Consider the following 15020-nt stretch of genomic DNA (forward strand, 5'->3'; position numbering starts at 1 on the left):
CCAAATTTTTAATAAAATTTTAAAATATGGGAAAAAAGGTAAAATTTAAAACAATGGTGGCCTATTCAATATTGAGATATCAGGTGACCATATAGAAAACATGAGTTGAAAATAACATTTTAGTTCACATGATTTATTTGTTGTAATATTGGTCTCTCATTCTAATTGTTGCTTATGTTGAATCGTTAAGACTATCATGTGTCATGCACATGAATGTATGTTGGTCTTTTTTTATCTTCCTATTTGATTCGAGCACATTTCAGATTCATAAGTGTTTGATTAAACACCACCCACTTAGTATTCACCCAATTGAAATAACATATCATTATCATTGATCAACTTCCTTACGACAATGTTGAGCATGTGAAGTATATGTTTTGAAGTAGACGTCGATTTATACTATGACCATCTTAGACGTAGACAATGGCCAAACATGTAATTTAGTTTATAAAGAGACAAGACAATAAGAGTACATTTTTCCAAAGAGAGAAATCTATAGTGAAAGTCAACAATCTAAATTTTATTATTCTATACAATAAAAATCAAAAAACTCAAAAGGAAATTATCATGCCCCTTATCCCCAAGTAGCCCAATTAGCTTCACTTCCAACCCTAGGCATTGCTTGTGTGGTCTTTGAATACACATCAACTTTAAATGTAGCACCACACATCACTCCTTCACTATCAACCCTCGATATTGCCTTCATTTTGTTCTTTGGATGCTCAAAGCTCATCAATCCCCCTTCTGTATGATACATACACCCTATACAACAAACAAAAATCCACAAACATCAATATACATACAATATCAAATCATAATGAAAAGACAAAATTGCCCTTTCTTCAAGTAAATCGAAAGTTTTGGAACCCTTACCGGTTGGGAAGGGAGCAAATGACTTGGAGCAGCTAGACTTTATGACCATCAAGTTGTCAGAAATTACAACGGAGCCATCAGCCGCTATGCCCCAGAAAAGCTTCACTCCTCCATCGGCACCCTATGGATCATCACCACCAATTTGCCATATTAAGTAAAATGTCGAACATGCCCTCTTTATTATTGTAAATAACATGATACATGAGAGAGTACTATAACTATATAAGTATTGAAAGGACACTTACAAGTGAGACAAAGACAGTTTTAGCCTTGAGATCATAGAGTATAAACCCAAAACTACCCTCCATCTCCCTGAGGACTGAGTGGGCCGGGTATGGGCCACGATCACGAAGGGTCTTGTAAGCTTGGATCACAAACATGGGCTCATTGACTTGCTTTGTTAGCCCATATTGCTTGTTAAGGGTGCATAAGTTGTCTAGACCTCCCAAGAATATGCAATAAATGTCATCCATGCTACTAAACAACCTGCAAATACATTTCATCAATGTCATACACAAATCAAAAATCCTTCTATTGACACTAGAAAATTTTCTTTTTTAGGTTGTCATGTAGAAAATAAAGGGTTAAATGCATGTGTATCTAAGCAACTACTTTTCATTCTTTTCAAATCTATGGAACAAAATGGTTATTAGACAAAACTATGGTACGAATTAAAACAACCACATTTCAAGGGATTACACCAATTACACGAATTACAAATAAAATGTTGCCATTTTTCGTAAAATAAATGGCTTTGTGCATATTTAGTATAGAACCCCAAGTTTTAAATCAATTGAAAACAAAAGTAGAACTTCTTTACATAAATAAACATCATCCAAAGATGAAAAGATTACCTTCGTTGGGAGGAATTAGAGGTATGAGAAGAGGGATCAAACGCCAAAGAAGCATCATTTCCAAAAGAAAATGAGAGAGAATTGGGATTGGAATTCAAGAAATGGTTCAAAGGATGTTGATTCTGTTGATGATATTTGTGTTGTGGATCATGTGATGGACTATTGAGTTCTTTTGGTGCACTAACCAAACCTTTCTTGAAATTAGCCAACATATTTTTCTTGATAATAAACGAAAGAGGTGTTGATTTTTTGTATGAAACGAATAGATGATTGTGAATGTTAAAGTGTTTGTATGTGTGATTAGTATTTATAGTCGTAATATTTGATAGTGGATGTGGCAATATTATCCAAAACAAAATAATGGATCAGACATGTGACATGAGCTATGGTGGGTCATTTCTTTAATAAAAAGGTTCCCTTTTATTTACTTATTAATCCGGAGTTAAACATAAGAAAATATAAAATATTCTTATAATTTACTGATGTTTATTAATTTCATTGTGGGGTAATCGTTAAAATGATTAAATTAATGATATATAAATAAAATTAACTATAATAAATATTCATTCTTAGTTTCTTTTTTAAATATAAAAATATTTCAAATTGAAGTTTTAATTTTTTTTTTTTAATAAAAACATAACAATGGAGATAGATAGTACACTTTAGTTTGGGGTGGGGCCAAAGAACAATGAATTGGTCCACACGTGAAGGTGACGGTGATCCAACTCAATATGTTCATCCTCATCTTTTTCCTTTTTTCCTCAGTGAATTCTTTATAATTAAGGAAACTAATATACTAATTTGGAAAATATACTTCTTTCAATGCCTTGAGATTATAAATAAAACCATAATACAACATTTTTAAAAAATAAAATATATTCATATACCCAATTTGAAAATCAAATATATTTATTTGATAAACCCTCAAAATAGCACACTATTAGAATACACTTACACGTATATTAATTAACTCATTTTCAAATATAATTTTGGAGAAAATGAAGTACACAATTATGAATGATTCTTGCAAATATATTTCACCGATACGTTAGTTGTGAATTCTTTTTAAACATTTCAATAACAATATTATCCACCTGACGACTATATCACAACAAAATATTTTTGGTGCGATTAAATTTGCATATATTTATTCTAGTAAATGAAATTTTTTTTTGCCACATTTCACATTCTCATTCAATTTATCAAATGTCATTTTATAATTATTTTAAATTAATTTATTTTTTATGGGTTGTCTATCATTTTATCAACTAAAGATATTCTCTATTCAGTATTAAAACTATATTCCAGTCTTCTAATTCCTTTAACATAATTAAGTACTTCATCTTATTAAAAAGAGTAAATTACACGAATGGTCCCTATGGTTTAGACTAATTTGCGTGTTTGGTCTCTAACTTATTTTTTTTAACTCGAAAGGTCCGTACAGTTTGTTTTTGTTACGCGTTTGGTCCCTGTCTTACCTAAAAAGACTATTTTGCCCTTGATTTTTAATTTATTTAAATCAAAACACCCCACCTCCACTCCCTCACCTTACCTTACATACTCCACCATTTTTTTCCTTTTTAAATAATAGTATTTTTAGGTAAGATATGGACCAAACGTGTAACAAAAACAAACAGTAGAGACTTTCCGAGTTAAAAAAATAAGTTAGGGACCAAACGCACAAATTACCCCAAACCATAAGGACTATTCGTGTAATTTACTCTATTAACAAATTGTGCTTTTCTTTGTCAAAATTTTAACTAACCGGTTGTTGATGTTATCTCGCCTGAAATAATATTAGAAAAAACCTAATTTCAGATGATTCGATGCTCTCGTGTACTCATTATATAAAAATATCCATCATAGGATAGGAAAAAAGAAAGAAAGATAAATCCTATCGAATTATATATATATTGCAATTTTCATTAATACATTAGATACTTATAAAATTTAAACGTTCAAAGAGAGTTCCATCAACTCAACCAACTATCCTTGAATTTTGTCGACTTACTTTCTCAAAATATAAAAAAGAGAGAATTATATATTTAAAAAAAAAAAAAAAAAAAAAAAAAAAAAAAAAAAAAACAATAATGATATTTCTAAGCTCCGTAGTCCCCCTGCAAGTATTTATCCTCCGGATAGTAAACAGCCGTCACAACATTCCCTCCAAATTTCCGGCCACCCAAAGAATCCTTTGCCTTGGCACAATCAGAAGGCTCAGAATATTCCAGAAACACCTGCCAACCAAAAGTTATAATAAGGAAAATGTTATAATAAAAAGAAATAAGAGTATGCTAGATTTTTAAAACTATAATAAGGAAAAAATTGAAAGTAATAGATTTTTCAAAGTAGAATGTGTATTAATAACTTTTTACATACCTTTCCAAGACCATGAACATGTTCACCATTTGGATCAGGACGTGGAATTACAACATTTGTCAAATCGCCTGTGCAAGTTATATACACAAACAAAAAATATGCATTATGAGTTTATTCAAATGGAATATTTAATATCCAAAAAATCTAGAGTAAATTACACGAATGGTCCCTACAGTTTGGGGTAATTTGCGCGTTTGGTCCCTAACATATTTTTTTAACTCGGAAGGTCCCTACTGTTTGTTTTTGTTACGCGCTTGGTCCCTACTGTTTGTTTTTGTTACACGTTTGGTCCATATCTTACCTAAAAAGATTATTATTTAAATAGGAAAAAAAAATGGTGGAGTAGGTAAGGTAAGGTGAGGGGTGAGATTGGGGGTGTGTTTATTTAAATAAATCAAAAAATCAAGGGCAAAATAGTCTTTTTAGGTAAGACAGGGACCAAGCGCGTAACAAAAACAAACAATAGGGACCTTCTAAGTTGATAAAATAAATTAGGAACCAAACGCACAAATTACCCTAAACCATAGGGACTATTTGTGTAATTTACTCAAAAATTTAATCCACCAACACTAAGATTTTAGGGTTAAACAATTAATTGTTAATAAGTTGTAAACATTCCACTTTTTTATTGATTTATAAAACAATGTTTCACCTTTTTACTTTAAATTATAGAAGAGGATTCGAGTATGTATTTTTTTTTACCAAATTTTCGTCCTTCTTCCCTCATATCCTCTAATATTTCTTCATATTCTCCATCATCCATCAATTCATCAGCATTGATCACCTTCATTGCACCAAAAAATACCATTTACAAAAATTATTCAAAAACATCATATTTTCTCATAATGAGGTTTTCCACATTAACCAACTCCTAACATTTTCTCAAAAACATCATTTACATTTTTTTTTTAAAAAAAAGATAAAAACATACGTTACCTCAGTTAAACACAAGACTTTAGTTGGAATCTCATCAGGTAATCTAGGTAATCCAGGAAGATTAAACCCACCAACTTGTAAGGCCATTTTCTACAAACAAAAACATGAAGTTAAAAAACATGAAAAGTACATAAATAATAATTAATAATAATAATAATAAACTCTGTAGTACCTGCATAGCTATATGTTGTTGAGCCTGGGCCATAATGGTCTCCTGTTCAGATTTCATCTGCCCGCTGCTGTAAAAAAAATAAAGAGCACCAAAAACATCAGCATTTAAATTAATAATTATAATAATTATTATAATAATAATAATAAAGGATATTTTAAATAAAAACCTGATGGTTGCACGTCTGACTGTGAGTGTTTTATCCCCCATTTTTAAGCCATTAAGTGCAGCACAAGCAACGTCTGTAGCCGCTTGATCCTGAACATAACTCCCAAATATTTTTTATTTATTGGAAGAAAGAAAGAATAACTGACAATAACGCCCTTTTTTAACTTTAGGACAAGGTGCAAAAATGTTTAAAAACTGAGAATATTTACAGATTGATATTGTTTAATTTAAAGAAGAAAAAAAAAAAGGTGATAATTATTACCTCATAGACACAGAAACCATATCCTTTAGAGTTTCCAGTGTCTCTATCCTTCACAAGGTCAAACCCACGCAGTGGCCTGAATCATTAAAACTCCTTATATTTTCATTTTCTAAAAATATTTATAAAAAAAAAATTATAAAATTATAAAATTATAAAACTACATACCCAAAGGATTCTAGCAGCTCTCTTATCTGTACCTCAGTGAAGTAATAAGGTAAACCCCCAACAAATATACGATCAGGTCCTTCAGCTCCACCAATACCACTAATTACACCCAAAAAAAAAATCAGATTCACGATAATGAAGGGCAAAAACGTCTTTTTGACTCACTTACCCAGGGGTAAGTCCAGCAGCAGCTAAATTAAGGTTTGGATTTGGTTGACTGGGGCCAAGAGTTGCAGCTAATGAAGGATTATAGTCTGTAGGTCTTCTCACTCTCACAGAGACTCCCTATTGAGGAGTAAAAAAAACATATGTCAAATCTATGTAAGAAGGGTAATATGGTAATTTGTTTGCATGCCTCAAAGATGATCCCATCTAATGCCATGGCATTACTTGCTTCTTCAACTGTTCTCATCTCCACAAATGCAAACTTCTTTTCATGGTTAATGTACACATTAACCACCGCATCACCTGCTATTGGAATATTGAATTTAGCTACAATATTTTTATTTTTATTTATTTATTTATTATTATTATATATGATGAATATATTTGAAGTCAAATAGTCAATGAGCTTAACTAACCTGGTCCAGCAGAATTTCCTCCTATGGCTGTCATAATATGGCTGAAAAAGGTTGCTATTGTCTGCTCAACACATAAAAAGACAAAATATTACAGAAATAGAAAAATTAATTTTTTTTATTAATGATGTATTAAAAAGAAATGAAAGTAAATAAATTAATAGAGGTATGATGTAAAACCTGTTCATTGGCCAAAGGGGGCAATCCACCAACATATACCCTACGTGCATGCCTTGTGGCCTGCTGAGTCATCGCTTGAGCTGGCATCATGGGAAGACCTCCCAACTATTTAAAAAATAAATAAATAAACAAAAAAGATCCACAATAAAAAAAAAAAAACATATAGTCTGCAATTGTTAAACTTCACAAGCTTTCTAGGGTTATATTCAATGATAAGAACGAGAAGGGTATTTTTGTCTTTTTCGAGATCTAAAAAACCAAAGGAAAAAAAACATGTTACCTGTGCTGCACCAAAAGGAAACATGTTCTGGAACATTCCAGGCATTGCTTGAGGAGCATCTGTCACTTGTCCTGCATTTAAAAAAAAAAAAAAAAAGGAAAGGATTCAGTGAAAAAGTATAGATAAGAGAATGGTGTTGCATCTTGATTTTCAAGGCTTATTTACATATGATAGAATGATATTGTATCAATTGTATAAGGAGAAAAAAAGAATGAGATGTGATATGATAGACCTAGTCCTTACCTAGATGTATAACATGATTGATTGATTGATTGATTGAGTAATAAATATGATAAGAAATAAATATCCTTTCACTGCAGATGCTGTGTAAGCCTACCAAATAACAAGCTGTCTGAAGGCGAAGAAGAACAAGATCCAGCTGATTCCAAAGTGGGACATCAACATTTGCCTTCTTACCCAATTCATACACACAAACACAAACAAAACCACACACAACAGCCAACAACACAACAAAACAATTGTCCTCAGTTTTCGGTATTAAATAAACAAATCAATAATCAATAACTATAACCCATCTAATCTAACAACACATCATAATTCATTATTTATTTATTTACCACAAATATCTAAAATACAAGACCTACAACAACAATAATGAATATTGAATAGTGTAGGATGAAGGTACTAACCAACTGCTCCAGGCATAGTTGCAGCAGAAGGTGGTGCCATGTCAAAACCACTTGTTCTCTTGCTGTAAACAAATTTTGTTTGAGGTGTTTGACCATGAATGTGTAACATCAAAGGAACAAAAACTACAGCTTTCTATGCAAAAATAACATGTCTTTTTGCTAGTTATTATATATAAGGGAGATAACAGAAGTACACATAAAGATGAACTTTGGATGAAGGGTGTAACAAATATGCTAGCTTTTTACATGACTTGGTTCTAGAATCTTGATATATTAATTATAGACTATTAAAAAAAAAGTGGAAAGACCTTTTTGAACGAGATCTAGATGATTCGCGGGATCGATCGGGTGATGCAGAACGTGATCTGTGTCTGTGATGCCTCTCTCTTTCTCGATCATAATCATTTCGCCTGCATAAGTTAATGAACATCTAAGGCCAAAGAGGGGGGGTATACAGGCATAAAAGCATAAAGTATGTATACATGCAATAAAGCATACAACATAAAAGCTCGGTACCCTGACTTTAAAGCTATGTTTGGCGTACTAGCTGAAAAGCTATCTGATAACTGAAAAACTAGCTGATAAAAAACTATGTTTGGTAAAAACTGGCTGATAAGCTAGTTGGAAGATATAAAATCACATAAAAGGGCATTTAGAAAACTATGATTTTTATAATTATTTAAGGATATATTTGGAAAATTTTAAAAATAAACTCTTGAAAAGCTAGTCTAAGTAGCTTTTTAATAAGCTAGTCTAAGTAGCTTTTTAAAAAGCTAGCTTATAAGCTACTTTTCGGTTTGCCAAACATGACAGTTTAAAAAAGCTCGAAAAATAAGCTAGCTTATCAGCTAGTTGTGGTGCGCCAAACACAGTCTAAGCCTCCACGCCCTCGTATCTGAGTAGTTTTATGAGTTTATTTAAAAGGTATATAAAGTAGCAAGTAAGTAGGCATATCTTTTTCTCCTAGCATCATGTGCATCTAGATAACAAACTCAAATCAAAACAAAGAAAGAAAAAATGGGCAAAAAAAATTCCAAAGTTGACCTGCTATAGTCACGATTCCTTGAACGCCCGTCATCTTCATTTCTATCCCTTCCTCTCTCATCTCTGCTACTTCTTTCTGGATAATCTCTGTGTCTTCTGTCTCTACTTCCCCTATCCCTATCTCTGTCTCTTTCACGCTCTCTAGTCTTTGATCTCTCACTATCTTCACGCCCTTTGTGCTACAACAATCCAACATGAAATTAAGGATATAATGTTACCACTAAATATAAAATCTCACAAAGAGAGATATGAGTTATAGCCATTTCCGAGGTTTCTATGAACCATAACTTAATTTAATCCATTATTGACAGCCTTGATTCCATATTGGAATGGTTTTCTTGTACATTATTGGGTTTAAAGTGAAACCTATAGTTGAGAAACATGCTGAGATTTATCTCTATATTATTCTTACAGTTACAGGAACCCCTTTTGTGTATATACGCATGTTACACACAATTTATCTGGTGTTCCTCACTGTATAATATTGCTTTTTGTATAAAGTTCCCCACTTTATGGTCGAATTTATTGGGAGTTTACCTTTGCTCGTTTCACTTACATATTCTTACATAATGAAGTTAATTTTACATTAGAAAGTGATGGCATATAAACGGAGCTGTTACAATTTAACACCAAAAGTTTTCTAGTTTGTGGTATCTGTTATAAGATCTAACAAAAATTTCCTTTTTTGCCCCAGAAAATTGTTTGAAACATATACTCATTCCTTGCCATGAAGCTTGAGGTGTTTGATGACTGATACCACGTAGTTTGATAAAACAAACACATTTTCAATGGTGAAATGAATAAAATGGCCTCTAGTTATGAAAGATAAAGTCATCTTGTGCACAAACATCAAAAGTATCAAGAATTCTACATTATGGAAATGAGAAAATAAGTAACTAAAGCTTGAAATATAGGAAGCAAGGGTGCCTCCTCACATTGTTGAATCCCTTTATCTATGCATCAGGTTCATGTGTGTGGCAAGATGCACTTTATTAACCTAAACTGATATGGGCACATTAAGTGAAATGTAAAAACATGATAAGGCATTTGTTAAAAAGATGCTCACTGTTTTATGTAATTGATCCACAAACTAAGAGGATAAACACACCATCATTTCCTATTCATATGGGTCATTGAATTGATAATGCGGCAAGCAACTTCATGAGACTGAGAAAGTATCAACTTTGAAATTTAAACAACCCACTTTGACATAGAATTCCAATTTGTAATTTTCTATTTACAAGTTACTAAAAATTATATACAAACAACTAAACAAGTGAAATCTGTAGAAAAATATAAATCCTGAAAACTTTATGTACATCAAAAGTGCAAGTACAAATGCATGTGTAACATCAGTGCGATTCTGGTACAGATACATACACAGGTTACATCAACTAACCAAAATTAAGCTTAAGTCCTAACTACAACTGAAGTCATAAAATTCCATTAGATGATGCTGAACAATTATAACCCGTAATCAAATATTAGACGTAAAAGAAAAACAATATCATCAAGAGGTACCTTCTGAATTTGTGAATCCCGATCTTCAAACACATCATAAGGTGAAGAACCTCCACCTCCATCCCCATCGGCGTGTCTATTTTCGTGTCGCGAAGACATTGTAGCTCGAATTCAAAGCTCTAACTGCTCTAATTTTTTATCAACTGTCGGGAGGTTCGGTTTTGTGCCCTAGATCAGAAAACGCTGGTAATGAGTCACATGACATGGAGGTCTCTTTCCTAAATCTCTGTTCTGAATTGTCATGGGCTTCAAACTATCGGGCCAATATTATTTTCTCATTAAGGCCCAATTAAGAGGTGGGCGGTAAACCGGTGTGGCCATATGGTTATGGGAAAAAACGGTTTGAAAAAAAGATCCAATCTAGATATATATGATTTGCCGGTTTGATATAGATAGCCGGTTAGACAAAACCCGGATAAAATGCTAGGGTTGAGCATTGGCTAAGTTTGGACGGTTTTAGGGTAAAACGGAACCGAACCCATAAATTTTGGTTTCTGGGTTTAAGCATGTGTTGGTTTCGGTTTCTGGGTTTGTGGGTCGGTTTCATCGGTTTTGGGTTCAACCCATGGGTTTTGGGTTTTGGGTTTAACGCGGTGGGTTTGGGTTGTAACCCTTTTTTAACAAATCTTTATGACTTAGAAAATAAAACAAAATTAACAACCTAAATTTAAATAAATTAAAAAAAAAAAAAATTACAACACCAATACAACATCAAAAGTATGTTGTTAAAAGTTTACAACAACCAAGTTTAACAAACAGTAAACTTTAAATGGTATATATATTTTCTATTTTATTAAAATATATAAGGTTGATCAGTTTTAAGGCAGGTTCAACTCAATGGGTTGGGTCGGTTCCTATGGGTCGATTTGAAGTACTAAAACCGAACCCATCACCCATTTTTAAATTTTTAAAAATTTAAACCCAAACCCAACAATTTGGGTTCGGTTTTGTTGGTTTTGGTCCGGTTTTAGTTTTTCGGTTTCGGTTTTGCTCACCCCTATAAAATGCGGTTAATTTTCACTGTTGAAAAATTCAATATTAAATTTATTTTTTAATAGTTTTATAGTTGTTTGTGACCATTATTGGGCCAAGATGAGTTTTATTTGTCTCTCTCTAATCTATATATATACATTTATAATCATGTCTTCAATTATGAAGTATTTGACATTCTATTTTATATTTCATAATCTTGATTCTTCGGTTTTTTTCGTATTTCAGGAAATGACATCTGATCATTGGTCATATATAATCTTTAGTTGGTGAAGGAGCTACAAAAATATGTTAAGGAAGAGGTAAGAAGTACGCAGCCCATTTTGACGGTAGGGATGTGATATTGTCATATTTATACATATATTTAGGCATTATTTTAATACATTTAAGCTATATTTTGGTTAATTGCAAAGATATTTGGTACTGTTGGGTCGTGTTTTGTGTAATGAGTTGCGTCTATTGGGCTCGTTAGTTAGTTCATTTTGTATCTCCGGTATGGGTCTGTCCATCCGTGAGTTTAGTAGGGTTTAGTATATATAGGAGCTTGCATGCATCCTAGATAGTAACGATAGAATAGAACGATCAGAGTATTCAGCAAATTTATTGTTATCGTTCTTGTAACCCTAAAATCCTCTACAGCGGAAGTTCTTAGTCGAGCTCTGCTGAGGATTGTTTGATCTAATCATTCGACACATATTGATTCATACTTGTGTTATTTACTGCTTTTACATCCATCGCATTACCTGTTAAGAAGATCTAATCGATCTTTAAGTTGTTTAATAACTTAACAATTGGTATCAGAGCAGGAGGCTGTGTAATTCATACACATCTTTTCTGTGAAAAAGGTTGCGATTAGGGTTATTCCGCATTAACTAATATTTATTGAGCCGTCATCCCTTAATTGACGTATCTCAGCATTTATTTTTTTTTGCCTTAATCTTATATATATTACAAGTCTGATCTTTCAAACAGGTTACGATCAAGCATGGACAAGTCACAATCAAATCCCATAAACATCTCAAATAGCATTGGATCAACGACGAAGATTCCCATCCTTTACACCCAGGATTACGAAGTCTGGGCACATCACTTTGAAGATTATGTTATTGGATCTGAAGACAATGGATACCTCATATGGGAAGCAATCGTGTCTGGACCATTCGCTCATTCAGCAACGTCTAGAATCATTAAAACACAGAAAGAGTATAATGATCTGTTGAAGGACGTAAAAGATATTGCTCAAGACGAAAAGGATAAGTTTCAGTGCAATATTAAAGCATTGAGACTAATCAGATTCGCTCTTCAATCGGATACTTTCAAGCTAGTGAGTTCATGCAGCACTGCCAAATAAATATGGGATAGGCTACGAGAGTTATATTCCACAGATGAAGATATGGAACATTCCATTCAGACCTTACTCTTGTCTGAGTTTGGCGAATTTAAGCAGAATCCCGAGGAAACTGTTACTCAGACATTCGATCGCTTCAATCATCTTCTCAGTAAGATGATTAAACACGATATTGAAAGGAAGTTGATTGAACAAAAAGTTACATTTTTGAATGGTCTTAGATCTAAGTGGAGAGCGGTTGTGTCCACTGTTAAAGCTCATGAGCAATTCAAATCTTATTCATTGGCTAAGCTGGTAGGAATTTTGAAATCCCAAGAAAAGATTGTCTTGCAGGAGAAGAATGTGGTTTCAAGCTTGGGTTCCTTGGCCCTTCTTTCTAAAAGCAAAAGTGTGATGGAAGATGAAGACCTTAACTTAGAAGACTATGACTTTACCTCTGAAGACTATGCAATGATGGTGTCAAATCCAAAGAGGTTTATTAAGAAAAGGTTTCCTACCAATAAGAACCGAAATTGGCAAGGAAGCTATAGTTCTGAAAAAGTGAGGGAGGAACCGAAGGCAGAAGAAGCAAAGAAAGAGCCGAAAGCTGAAGGGGATTCTGGGGTGAACTGCTATTACTGTGGAGGAAAGAACCACTATGCCAAAGACTGTGTCCTAAAGAAAATGGCAGAAAAGGATGAAGAAAAAAATGAAGAAGCTGTGTTGATGAAAAAGCTGGAAGAGATCAAGAGAAAGAAAATTGCTGCTAACCCTTCTATGAATGCTTTAATTGTGCAGGGTTCGGTAGCGGATGATGAGTTCGGTGGCGTGGAGGTCTGGTCAACCGACTCTGAGGATGATGAAGTCAGAAAGCCATCTCATGGAAAGGCTTATGTTGCGAAAGGTGAAGGAAGCGGTGGAAGGTGTTTGATGGTGTCGGATGTATCTCAAATGAGGGGATACAACACAGACGGTGGGAATGAAGACATGAAGGAGCGAGAGGACTTGTGCTTCACAGCAAAACCTCTCAGCGTGCAGTTTAATGAGCTTGATGAATTAATCAAGAAGGTATAATCCATTTTTGTTTCATTCAAAGTCCCACAAAATTCATATGAAAAAGAACTAAAAAATGTAAATTCAAGAATCTCTCATCTAGACAACAGTTTAACTCAAACACGGGTCACCAATTCTAACCTAACTGACTAATTAAGCAGGGTGTCTTCAAAGAGTGAGGAACGGAGGATGTGGATAGAGCTGAAGGAATCGGAGTTGATCAAATCCAAAGACGAAAACATTTACTTACAAAGAGACAATTTAAAACTTTTGAAACAAAGAAATGTGTTTTGTTTGATTGCTAAGCGTCTTTATTCTAACATCACTCAACTTCATCTTAACTGTGAAATAGGACAGAAAATTCATCGCATGATTTTGCCCTTTCTTGAGTTTAAGGAAGATGAAATTGACGCAGAAGCATATAATTGCGAAAGTGTAGTTTCGTCTGAGGATGTAAATCCGACGTATATGTATGGTCTAGACAAAATCGAATCTTTCATAAAGTCCAAGGACCATAAGGACATGCTGAAAAATCTTTTGGATGAAAATGACAAACTGAAACTAAGGACCGAAACCATACAAAAGTTTGACTCATTGAATGCCAACTTGAGCTCAGAAAATAAAATTGATGTTGAAAATGCATCTGAGCTTAATGAGGATGATGATATGAGTGAAATTTCTGTAGAGGATGAAATTGACTGTTCTGAGTTTGTCAAGAGCGAACCCGAAAACCACAAAAATCTTATTTCAGAAAATTCTGTGGAGTTTGCTCGTTTGTCCCACCAAAAGTCCCCGATCCTTGAAGAAAAAGTTGTTGTATACCAAAAGGTAAGGACGACTCCAAATCAGGTATATAAGGTCACAGGAGTCACCGAACATCAGACAGCCGAACTCACAGCCATTGTAAATGAAGATAATGCTGATGGCTGTGATGAGTTCTTCTGGTCTGCCCCCATCGACAATGTTGATGAAACCGTTGGTCTGTCGGAACGGGCATCCTAGAAAACCAAAGGCAGACATGTGTCAGAGCCTTTGAACAAGGCTAATAACTTCGACGTGCCAAGTACTAGTGGTACAAAAGACGTTCCTGAAGAGAAAGGAGTTCCTGCAGAAAAAGTCACTCCTTCAAGCAAAACATCATCAGTTCAGAGTGAACCGGCAGACAAGAAGCAAAAGCAAAAAAGCCAACATCCATCGACAGCCGAAGCAAGTAAAGAATCAGAAGCAGCAAAGGAATCAGAGATACAAGAAAAATCTCTCTGAACGAAAACATTTTTGGCAATCTCAAAACGCCCATTTCTCTTATCATGACAGAAATCCAACGTTAGAGAAAAATGTTGTTAGGAAGCAAGAAAGTAATAACAACCGAAAGGAAAGGTTTGGTTTTGAGGATCACAATAACCGAAAGGAAAGGTTCGATTCAGAGAACACCAGCTACCGAAAGCAAAAGTTTTGTTCCGAGAGTAAAAGCAATCAAGGTTCAAGGTTCGGTCCCACTAATAATCAAAAACAAAAGGGATACCTAGAACCTCAAGTCAAGCAAACTTCTCAGTCTAACTTCTCTCATTCTAATTCCTCTCAACCTCATTCT

At 33.8% G+C, this 15020-nt stretch overlaps 2 protein-coding genes across 7 annotated transcripts; both read right to left on the minus strand.

The window, feature by feature from the left end:
* Positions 1-424: 424 nt before the first annotated feature.
* On the minus strand, positions 425-2016 carry LOC111905523 (stem-specific protein TSJT1). The gene is made up of 4 exons (XM_023901204.3): positions 1728-2016; positions 1119-1359; positions 874-994; positions 425-762 (listed from the first exon to the last, which is right to left on the minus strand). Exons 1-4 carry the CDS (start codon positions 1937-1939, stop codon positions 575-577), a joined length of 762 nt encoding a protein of 253 aa, XP_023756972.1. The 5' UTR covers positions 1940-2016; the 3' UTR covers positions 425-574.
* A 1594-nt stretch (positions 2017-3610) lies between these two features.
* LOC111905524 (splicing factor U2af large subunit B) lies at positions 3611-10256 on the minus strand. 6 transcript variants are annotated; one of them, XM_042895895.2, is made up of 18 exons: positions 10060-10256; positions 8539-8717; positions 7803-7904; positions 7495-7556; positions 7088-7253; positions 6845-6915; positions 6565-6669; positions 6388-6448; positions 6162-6277; positions 5976-6091; positions 5807-5905; positions 5642-5717; positions 5381-5469; positions 5215-5281; positions 5043-5132; positions 4809-4890; positions 4107-4174; positions 3611-3964 (listed from the first exon to the last, which is right to left on the minus strand). In XM_042895895.2, the coding sequence occupies exons 1-18, from the start codon at positions 10125-10127 to the stop codon at positions 3827-3829; spliced, it is 1755 nt and encodes a 584-aa protein (XP_042751829.1). In that variant the 5' UTR covers positions 10128-10256; the 3' UTR covers positions 3611-3826. The 6 variants fall into 6 exon arrangements, with proteins under 6 accessions (XP_042751829.1, XP_042751825.1, XP_042751822.1 ...); XM_042895891.2 differs by having other exon boundaries at positions 6162-6274; positions 7088-7256; XM_042895888.2 differs by having other exon boundaries at positions 7088-7256.
* Positions 10257-15020: the final 4764 nt, after the last annotated feature.

Source organism: Lactuca sativa, chromosome 1, assembly GCF_002870075.4.
Source record: "Lactuca sativa cultivar Salinas chromosome 1, Lsat_Salinas_v11, whole genome shotgun sequence".
Taxonomy (NCBI): Eukaryota; Viridiplantae; Streptophyta; class Magnoliopsida; order Asterales; family Asteraceae; genus Lactuca; species Lactuca sativa.

Coding starts and splice junctions, on each gene's coding strand:
- LOC111905524 (XM_042895888.2), bottom strand. CDS start 10,127: ATGGGGATGGAGGTGGAGGTTCTTCACCTTATGATGTGTTTGAAGATC. Junction 6,670..6,844: donor TTCCTTTTGGTGCAGCACAG/GTAACATGTTTT, acceptor TTTTTTAAATAG/TTGGGAGGTCTTCCCATGAT. Junction 5,282..5,380: donor GTCAGACGTGCAACCATCAG/GTTTTTATTTAA, acceptor TTTTTTTTACAG/CAGCGGGCAGATGAAATCTG.
- LOC111905523 (XM_023901204.3), bottom strand. CDS start 1,939: ATGTTGGCTAATTTCAAGAAAGGTTTGGTTAGTGCACCAAAAGAACTC. Junction 1,360..1,727: donor TCTAATTCCTCCCAACGAAG/GTAATCTTTTCA, acceptor ATGTATTTGCAG/GTTGTTTAGTAGCATGGATG. Junction 995..1,118: donor AAACTGTCTTTGTCTCACTT/GTAAGTGTCCTT, acceptor GATGATCCATAG/GGTGCCGATGGAGGAGTGAA.